Source organism: Hyperolius riggenbachi, chromosome 6 (assembly GCF_040937935.1).
Source record: "Hyperolius riggenbachi isolate aHypRig1 chromosome 6, aHypRig1.pri, whole genome shotgun sequence".
Lineage (NCBI taxonomy): Eukaryota > Metazoa > Chordata > Amphibia > Anura > Hyperoliidae > Hyperolius > Hyperolius riggenbachi.
Window position 1 is genome coordinate 96,495,564 of NC_090651.1, and position 10,807 is coordinate 96,506,370.

At 45.5% G+C, this 10,807-nt stretch overlaps 1 protein-coding gene across 1 annotated transcript in view; it reads right to left on the bottom strand.

Annotated features, from left to right (window-relative positions):
- LOC137522057 (uncharacterized) overlaps window positions 1-10,592 on the bottom strand; it is a 499,919-nt gene extending 489,327 nt beyond the window's left edge. Inside the window, exons 1-2 of the mRNA XM_068242079.1 lie at window positions 10,520-10,592; window positions 8,079-8,175 (exon numbers count right to left, since the gene is read on the bottom strand). Coding sequence (XP_068098180.1) covers window positions 8,079-8,175; window positions 10,520-10,582 — 160 coding nt within the window. The 5' untranslated portion in view covers window positions 10,583-10,592. The remainder of the gene's footprint in view (window positions 1-8,078; window positions 8,176-10,519) is intronic.
- Window positions 10,593-10,807: the final 215 nt, after the last annotated feature.

Genomic DNA, 10,807 nt, shown 5'->3' on the forward strand with positions numbered 1-10,807 from the left:
ATATAACAAGTAGGAAAACGTGTTTTTATTGAATATTATATCAGGGTTTTATACCGCTTTTAAGGACAGTGGTAAAAAGCCATCAGTAGTTACTTAAATACAACATTAGCAGTGGCTGGATAGTGGAATGGTTAAAGTAAAACTGAGACGTGGGGATTTTAAAAAATCCTGGAGGTCCATTCAGGCTGATGGCTCCCTCACGACCTCCTTCGCTGCCTAGATCATCCGCAATTTGTCCCCAGAAGTCCTGCGGCCTGGGGCATTCTGCACATGCACAGCCCGGCCGTGTACGGCCAGACATGCACACAGGCACATGCGGCCAGACTGCACCTCACATGTAGGACTTTCCGGGGCAAACTGTGGATGATCCAGGTGGAGGAGGAGGACAACGAGAGAGCGATCAGCCTGTAGGGGGCTGGAGGAAGCCCCACGTATGTATATATTTTTTTCCATCTCAAGTACACTTTAATTGAATTGCTCTGCCTCTGACATAGGAGACGTGGGTTCAAATCGTGGCTCTTCCTATTTCAGTAAGCCAGCACCTATTCAGTAAGAAGTTCTTGGGCAAGAATACCTTACACTGCTACTGCGTACTGAGCGCACTGTAGTGGCTCCCTCGCAAATGCTTTGAGTCCAACAGTGGAGAAGTACTATACAAATACTGGAATTATTATTATTTTAAATAAAGTAATTTTTAAGATTCCACGTATTGGATTTTGTTGTGATTAATCAAGCCACTAAGCAGTAGACTGGGGAAGAGGGGGAGGGGAAGTAGCACCCCTACTGCCCCCACCTTGGTACTTTAGTACACACTCACTCAGAACTGGAATCTGCACTGGCTGAACCGAAACTTTGCAACAGGCTTACCAGTTTAAAAAAGTGCCAGCTAATTTACCAGCATCCAATTAATAAATGAGCTTCTGGTTGATTAAACAACAATCTAATCACCCACTGTAAAAGCACTGTTTTCGTATTTGCCCATTCATTTCCTGGTCACTAGCAGTTACCCATGGCAACAAACTGCCTCACTAAACAGGCCCAAAAGAGTGAAAGAAGTGCTGAGCTTAGCAACACACAGCCACATTCTCACTCAGATTCATCAGCGCTTTGCAAGTCAGTGCTAATCCAATCCTTTCATCAACACCCCTAAAAATATGGTTGTCATGGTGATGAATACTACAAAATTGAGAATCCGAATAAAAACATGTAGAGAACTGGAAACCAGTCTAGAAAGGTCATGAACACACAAGTAAATTAAAACACAGCGACACACTGGATGTACCATATTACAGACCAAGGGGAAGGTACTTTAGCTACAGAGTTTCTCATTCACGCCAAACGATGAATGCAAATCACCTTGCAGGATTAAAAATAGCAGCTTAACAGCCAGCACTGTAACCCACCAACTCTGAAAAGTTGCTAAAAGAATCTTCATTGTTTTAATTGCAAGTTACAGAAAAACTGGTGGTAAATGTCAGCGTTATTCTGTGACGAGAGAATAAAGGGGCGCATTCGCTAAATAATAACGTTTCAGTTCCACGGGTCAGTCTTCCCGTATTTGGGAACCCTGTAATTACATACCATGTCCAAGGAAAAGAACCCTATTTTTAATCATAGCTTTTATCTATCTTGATCAATAGACAATCCACAAGTCAAACCTTGAGTCAGCCCGTCCACCCGTAACATGTTTGGGTGGACTGATCCTGTCAGTGACGTTTAAAGCGCAACTGAACTTAGAACTTCCGTTGTCTCTAAAGGATACGCAGCAGTATAATAACCTTTAAAGAAAAACATTTCTTAGTTACAGCTGATACAAATCCTGCAATAAATCTGCTGTGTTACTACTTCCTGCTTTCCCGAAAGCAGACATATTTTTAACATCCTGTGTTTTCAAATGAGCTTATCTGCCATGGCAGTCGGAAGGAACAGGGAGAGATCAATTGACTACTTGTGATTAGACACTAAGGAGGGGGAATTAGACAGGCTAAACTCTCTAAAAACATACAGGGTGAATTTTTCTGTTTTCCGTCTGTCCTGTGCAAGAGTTCAGATCCACTTTAAAGCAAAGCTCGGCTTCTAAGCCACTATATACATTAAGTACATTTAAAGATATACAAGCAAATGAAAGTCTTTCCTTCTTCCGTTTAGTATTCTGAATCCCATCACGGCTGTCAAAAGAAAATGCTTTTAGAAGGTGCCTTTAACTCTGTTAATCCACCCTTTATTCTTTTAGATTTTCCAAATGCAATTATATATATATATATATATATATATATATATATATATATATATATATACACACACACACATACAATATGTATATATGCCACACAACGCAAACTCAGATCATAAGCAGTCAATGGTAAATGCAGAAGCAAAATCCCTATTGATTTGTCATAAAAAGAGCACAATTATTATTCTTTTGCAGCAGAGAACCCGGCAGAGATGGATTTTGTCAGCGAGATTTGTTCTGAGAGCAATTTGCCAGAGCTGTCACCACAACAGGTTGTATCAACTGCTCCAGCAAGAGATCTGTTGTGGATTGTGCAGAACGCAGAGCAGTTAGCAGATAATAATAATCATAATCCTTACTATCTCCCATTCAAAAGCAAATTAAACAGGATACACTCACTGCTTTGACATAGAATGAGAAATAAAAAAAGACATAGCAGCTTACCTTCATTTAATGCATGGTTCCTGCAGCTAGCAGAGGGTGTGGGGTATGCTAAAGGAAATAATTTCTAGTGTAAAAGGATAAAGAAGAAGAAAAAAAAACAGGAGGTGATATGGAAAAAGAGGGTGGAGAAAGAGCTGGAGGAGGGAAAGAAAAAGAACAGAATGAGAAAAGAAAAGAGAGGAAAGACAGTTTAAATCAGTCTCCTGCCCACACAGTGTGAAAGGAATCACTGACAGTGAAAGGAGCGCACACACACACAGAACACACTAGAGGGGGCAGACAGCGGAAAGAGACATAGGAATAGAGAGAGAGCTTCTCAGCTCGCTCCAAACAGACACACGTGAAAAGGGAAGGCACAGGTGATGTGGTCCTTGAGTAGAGTACACAGTGCACTTACTCAGCTATGAGTCACCTAGTACAGGCTGAATCCAGTCACCTACCATAGGCTGGACACAGGCACCTATTGTAATGTGGAGCCAGTCACATGCTAAGCACTTTCAATATAGTTTTAAAGTCTACAGCTATGCACATATGCTAGACGTTTTGTAATTGTCTCAAGAGAAGAAAAACTGCTACCAGTACAGATGTCTAGAGGCATAGATAAGCTATCTGCTGCATCAAAAAGCAAAGCTTCCGAAAATGAACTTGGGAGCGGTACAATTTTTTCATCAGATGTGATCTTTGATGCACTTTTTATGAATGAAAGTCATAGCTCCCAACTGTCCCTCTTTTAAAGGGACAGTGCCTCTTTGGCAGCCCTGTCCCTCTTTCTTCTTCCTTTGCCCCTCTTTCATAACTCATATACAAATTTGGGTACATGTATGTATTTTTTCACTACTGAAAAATATACTTGACTCTAAACTTTATTCCTACACTTTAATTTGATATATTTTTTACTTTCAAATGCAGTGGCGGACACAGCCAGCAGTGGGGCCCTGTGCAAAATTGCAATTGTGGGCCCCTACGACCTAAATGGGTGTGGCTACAACCTGCGGCGCGCAGAGAGCGCCGCGGCAAAAAATAGGTGTGGATAGAACCGACCGGATGAGGGCGGAGCTAACTGTAATTTAAAGCGAACCCGGGGTGAGGGTTTATTTCCCTTTAAACAATACTAGTTGCCTGGCGGCCCTGCTGATCTATTTGGCTGCAGTAATAAACTGAATTACACCAGCAACAAGCATGCAGCTAATCTTCTCAGTTCTGACAATATTGTCAGAAACCCCTGACCTGCTGCATGCTTGTTCAGGGTCTATGGTTGAAAGAATAAGAGGCAGAGGACCAGCACGGCAGCCAGGCAACTGGTATTGCTTAAAAGGAGAGAAATATGGCAGCCTCAAGATTATTCTCACCTCAGGTTTCCTTGAAAAGTGCAACGCAAAGACAGTGGGCCCAAGTATTGGTGACCCTTTCCCCAGAAAATTCACATAATTGTGCAGGTTTTCTCAATAAAATACACATAATGTGAGCAGATATGCCCAGAAAATACGTGCAATCATGTCGGCAGATATGCCCAGAAAATACGTGCAATCATGTCGGCAGATATGGCCAGAAAATACGTGCAAACATTTCGGGAGATATGGCCAGAAAATACGTGCAAACATGTCGGGAGATATGCCCAGAAAATACGTGCAATCATGTCGGCAGATATGCCCAGAAAATACGTGCAATCATGTCGGCAGATATGCCCAGAAAATACGTGCAATCATGTCGGCAGATATGCCAAGAAAATACGTGCAATCATGTCGGCAGATATGCCCAGAAAATACGTCCAATCATGTCGGCAGATATGCCCAGAAAATACGTGCAATCATGTCGGCAGATATGCCCAGAAAATACGTGCAATCATGTCGGCAGATATGCCCAGAAAATACGTGCAATCATGTCGGCAGATATGCCAAGAAAATACGTGCAATCATGTGGCAGACTTGCCCAGAACATACACCTGCTAATATAAATAAAAAAACAAAAACATTTACTCACCTGCAGCAGCAGACCTCCTGTCCCAGCCTCCATCCGGCGCGCAGCTCCCATGGGTGGTTGGGTGGATAGGTAGCCTGGTGGGTGGGTAGATAGGTAGGCAGCCTGGTGGGATGGTAGGTAGCCCTTAGCCGGGTGGGTAGGTAGCCTGGTGGGTGGGTGGGTAGGTACCCGGGTGGGTGTCTGGTTAGCTGGGTGGGTAGGTAGCCTGGTGGGTGGGTAGGTAGGTAGCCTGGTGGGTGGATGGGTAGCCCTTAGCCGGGTGGGTAGGTAGCCGGGTGGGTGGGTAGGTAGCTCCACCCGGCTAGTTTTTGTGAGCACCCGGCTGTCATCGGCTCACCTCCTCCTCTGCTATAAGCAGAGTTGTGCACAGAAGCACCGGACCTGCAGTCTCTCATATTGCCCCACCCGGCTACTTTTTCATGACACCCGGCTGGAAGAAAATTCTGGGGAGAAGACAGAGCCTGGTGGGTGGGTGGGTAGGTAGCCCTTAGCCGGGTGGGTAGGTAGCCTGGTGGGTGGGTAGGTAGCCTTGTGGGTGGGTAGGTAGCCTGGTGGGTGGGTAGGTAGCCTGGTGGGTGGGTAGGTAGGTAGCCTGGTGGGTGGGTAGGTAGGTAGCCTGGTGGGTAGGTAGCCAGGTGGGTAGGTAGCCTGGTGGGTGGGTTGGTAACTAGCCCGGTAGGTAGGTAGGTAGCCTGGTGGGTGGGTGGGTAGGTAGGTAGGTAGGCAGCCTGGTGGGTGGGTAGCCGGGTGGGTAGGTAGCCTGGTAGGTGGGTTGGTAACTAGCCAGGTAGGTAGGTAGCCGGGTGGGTAGGTAGGTAGGAAGCCTGGTGGATGTGTGGGTAGGTAGCCCTTAGCCGGGTGGGTAGGTAGCCTGGTGGGTGGCTGGGTAGCTGGGTGGGTAGGTAGCCTGGTGGGTGGGTAGGTAGCCGGGTGGGTAGCCGGGTGGGTGGGTAGCCGGGTGGGTGGGTAGGTAGCCTGGTGGGTGGGTAAGTAGGCAGCCTGGTGGGTGGGTAGCCGGGTGGGTAGGTAGCCTGGTGGGTGGGTTGGTAACTAGCCCGGTAGGTAGGTAGCCAGGTGGGTGGTTAGGTAGGTAGCCGGGTGGGTAGGTAGGTAGGAAGCCGGGTGGGTAGGTAGCCGGGTGGGTGGTTAGGTAGTCGGGTGGGTAGGTAGGTAGGAAGCCTGGTGGGTGGGTAGGTAGCCGGGTGGGTAGGTAGCCGGTGCGGGTGGGTAGGTGGTTAGGTAGCCGGGTAGGTGGTTAGGTAGCCGGGTAGGTGGGTGGGTAGGTGGGTGGGTGTTTAGCTATCCGGGTGGGGGGCCCGACTCCTATCCTCCCCCCCTTCCTCACCTCGGAGGGCCCCCTTCCCGATATGCGCGGCGGGAGAGTGGCAAATACAGGAAGTCTTCAGGGCTCCAGGCAGACGCTAGAGGCTCAGCCGCTTGGTCTCCAATAAGTCTCTAACTCTGTATACTGCTCGCTACTTCCTGATTTAGTAGCGAGCCGTATATAGAGTTGGAGACATTGGAGACCAAGCGGCCGCTGAGCCTCTAGCGCCTGCCTGGAGCCCCGGAGACATCCCGTATTTTCCGCTCTACCGCCGCGCATATCGGGAGGAGGGGCCCCGAGGTGAGGGAGGGAGGATAGGAGTCGGGGCCCCCCAGGGAAAAAAAAAAAATATATATATATATATATATATAAAAACAAAAAAATACTTAATGGGCCCCTGAAGCAACGGAACTTCAGGGGCCCTCGTGCGGTGGCACGGCCTGCACGGCAGTATGTCTGCCACTGTTCAAATGTTAGTATGAAGGAATAAGGGCACTGGCGTAACAATAGGGGAAGCAGCCCCGCCCCCGCGGGGGGGGGGGGGTCAGGGGCTGCTTCCCCTATTGTTATGCCAGTGCTCTACTGTTAAAACAGGAAGTAATATGAAGCCCTTGCAGATTGGAGACCTCCAGTGGTGAATGGAGGTAATTATAGCTGCTGCTGCCACGCTGCTGACACAGATGGACCAGTGTGGTTTGAATAATAGACGAACATATTTTCCTTATGAAATCTTTATAGTATGCGTAATTAGGGGTGTGTTGGGGGTGTAGTTAGAGGTGTGGCAGGAGCGTGGCTTAAGTGTCCCTCTTTCTGATCTCAAAAAGTTAGGAGGTATGTGGAAGTAATCGAAAGGCAATTCTCGATTGTTCCCATAAACAGGTCATTTTCTCTCTTTGGATACATTTCACCAAACACTGCGCTGTTTTCTGTACAATTTGATCATAAATTAACTGTTGTATTGTTTATTATGTATTGTTATACCCTGTATGCTGTTGTACAGCACTACAGACGATGCTGGCGCTATATAAATCAATTATAATAATATTGCATCAGAAGATCGCATATGATGAAAATATTGTACCATTAAAGCTTAGTACACACCATGCAATTTTTATTTCAGGTCCTATTCAAGTGAGGGATCAAATCAATATTCAGATCTGACGTAAAAGAAAGCTAGTGTACACACACGTAAGCAATTTATTTCTACTTCTGATTATTTTTCGGATTGGTTATCGATTGAACAGGAAAAGAAAGGACATACACATGGAACATTAGCAAGTAATTCAATCAACATTTTCCAGCAAATTTGATCTGCTTCAAACACAGCAAGAGATCGATTTTGAGTTTGAGATTGGTGACAGGCAATCAGTAGACTGTATATTATTTTGCCTGATTTGATCATTTTTTTCAATCGGAAGTAGGTTCTAAGTGAAAATTACATGCTGTGCTCTAAAGGTTAAACATGAGGAGCACATTACTTTTTTCAACCAACATACTGTAGGTTACTTTGGGGTCGATTCAGAAGGCTTTTCTCTTGAATTATCTCACCTTACTTACCGTATTTTTCATCTCAACTATAGGGAAAAGTTAATTCATGAGATAAACAGATAACGGATAAGGGGACAGATGCACTAACTTTCGATAAAGTTAGTGCATCAGTGTAATTAACCTATCACACACAACCATAGCAAAGTGTGTGTTACCCAGGAAACGTGACTGGTTCTAATTGCACAAGACAACACAAATAACATTTATAATGTGCTGACTCAAAGCACTTGAGCTGCAGCCACTTGGGGGGGCGCTCTATAGGCAGAAGCAGTATTAGGGAGTCTTGCCCAAGGTCTCGAACTAAATAGGTGCTGGCTTACTGAACAGGAAGAGCAAAGATTTGAACCCTGGTCGCCTGTGTCAGAGGCATAGCCCTTAACCAATATACTATCCAGCAAACATGCGCTACCCCCTGGCATTAATACAGCAAGACCCCCAGTATCTGGCACAGGCGGGGATTGCCTGATGCTGATAAATGTGCTTGCCAGTTGCTTGAACCGAAGTTAAAAGCACTTTTTTCTCCCCCCAGAAGCAGCAGTAACTACTCACTGATCGTCCAGGCGCCATCTTCTATGCATCCTGCAGGTCTCAGTGGCTTTCCAGATTCCTCTGTGTACGGTTCCCAGTGTGTCACCTTGTGTTGGTACTGAAAGTTAGTGCATCAGGACCAAGGAGAGAGATTGTGAGCCAAGTCAGATAATGAGAGATAAATCAAAAATTAAAATATGCATACCTGGGGCTTCCACCAGCCCCCTCCATGCCGATTGCTCCCTCATACTTCTGCGCTGTCTAGAACACCCACAATTAGCCCCAGAAAGTCCTGGAGGAAGCCCCAGGTATGTATATCCCCCCCTCCCCCCGCCATCTCAGGTACACTTTAATAATAGAGAAATAATCTTTCATAAAGTACTCCTGAAGTGAAAAAATATAGTACATTGTGTATTGAGGCAATGGTGGACCTGTTTTGAATTGGACATGCATGAGTTCTGAACCACACATGCCCAGTAAAAAGAAGTGCAGGTGCATGAAAGAAAGAAGTGCACTGGTACTTTCTTTCACTGTGCATGTGCTGTGGGAAAAAAAAAACTTGAGTGGAAAGCAGAGAGGACCTTGGAGAGAGTGGGAAGTGGGAGGATAGTCACAGTATTTTTCTAGTAGTTCCTGGCCGCTGCTCCCCACGCTGGACTACCATCGCACCTCTTTGGATTGGCCATTCTCCGCCGCACCTTGGACAAGCACCCTGCCCTTGCAGCCCCACAGCTCTGCCAAGCTGCTTCAGCATGGTCGCTACCCCCTTCCCCCCTAGCACTAACACTATCGAGACCACCTCCACACCACACTGAGGCTCTGCCTCACTGTAGATCCCTGTACAGAGATCCCTGGCAAAAGCACTTTAAGCTTAAAGCCAGGGTTCCCCATTGGCCTACAGTCTGAACCAATAATCCTCAATGAGAAGGATTTCCATTGGTCACTTTTCTCTACACAGTGCTTTGCTAAAACTAGAGGAACCGTGGCAAAAGCATCTTCAATATTTTTTACTGGGGTCCCCCATTGATTTCTATAATAACCAATGGAATTCCTTATAAGTTATTATAAGAGCCAATAGGAAACCCATTGTCTCCCCTTCCATCTGCGTAGAACAGTACAGGCTCCCTGGATATAACCAAGCAGTATGTCTATACAATGATAATTTCTAAAACTGTCATCCAAAATAATCAACAATCGTTTTGAAAGATCAATATTAGGTGTCTCTACAGACTTTAAAGAGAACCTGAGGCGGGGTTCCGGGAATGAAATCCCCATACAGAGGCTGGGTCTGTCTATACAGCCCAGCCTCTGTTGCTATACAGATCGCTCCTAGGCCAGCCCCCCCCGCTCTGCAATACCCCATGACTCACAGCCGCGCTGTGCGGCTGTGTTTGCCTCTCCTCTGTCAGTCTCGGCTGCTCCCCCGCCTCCTGCCTTGCTCCGGTCCCGCCCGCGTCCCTTCCCTCCAATCAGCGGCGGGGAAGGGAGGTGGGCAGGGACCGTAGCGATGCAGGAGGCGGGGAGCGGCAAGACTGACAGAGGAGAGGTAAACACAATGCGCTCTGACAAGCTGTGTGTCAGCAGAGCGGCTGTGAGTTATGGGGGATTACAGAGCGCAGGGGGGGGGGTTTAGCAGCAATCTATATAGCAACAGAAAAAAATCTATTAACCCTTCGCACTCTTGCATGCAAATGTTAAAACAAATGCATTCACAGATTCACTCATCCAGGCACAATTGTTATCCCTACAGCTAAGTTAAAAGCCGGGGTCTTAGTTCACAGAAGAATGCATTCTTATGCTTAGTCACCTATACTGCGCAGAAGTACCCAGGTAAACATATATAGCAACAGAGGCTGGGCTCTATAGACTGACCCAGGCTCTGTATGAGGATTTTATGCTCAGAACCCCGCCTCGGGTTCTCTTTAAAGAGACACTGAAGCGAAAAAAAATGATGATATAATGATTTGTATGTGTAGTACAGTTAAAAAATAAAACATTAGGAGCAGAGATATAAGTCTAATATTGTTTCCAGTACAGGAAGAGTTAAGAAACTCCAGTTGTTATCTATGCAAATAAGCCATTGAGCTCCATGACTTTGAAAGTAGCAGAGAATTCTGACTTATGAAGGTTGTTATCTCAACAGTCTGTCACTATATTGTTTTTTCTTCTGTACAGGACAGGTCAAAAGTTCACAGCCTGCTCTGTAAAAATAATGTAGAATGCTGAGTAGTGTGTAAACTGCAAATATTAGAGAATGATGCATTGTTATAAAAAACACTATATACCGGTAACTGAAAATAAAAATATGAGAATATTTTCTTTGCTTCTAATATTCTAGTAATTATCCGTACTACACAACCAATTCATTATATCATTTTTATTTATTTTTTTGCTTCAGTGTCTCTTTACAGAAGGGTACACACAGGTAGTCTAACAGATGCATTTGATTAGTTTGATCCCACCTGCCTAAAATCCACTTCCTGTGAAAACATCCGACAATGTTCAAAAAACATTAAAGAGAACATCAGCTGAGACTGCAAAAGAGAGGGATAGAAAGTGATGCTCTTACTGGCATCGGATAAAGGCCTGGAGGGATGTTTTTTACCTAGTAGCAAAGCACTGATATCATAAAAGGTGAACATGCACAAGTTTGAAACAATTGTTTAAACTACAGAATCAATTTGAAAAACAAAATGGGAAAGAGGTGCCCAAGACTGTGATAAAACCGTGTTAAAACAATTAAAAGAAGA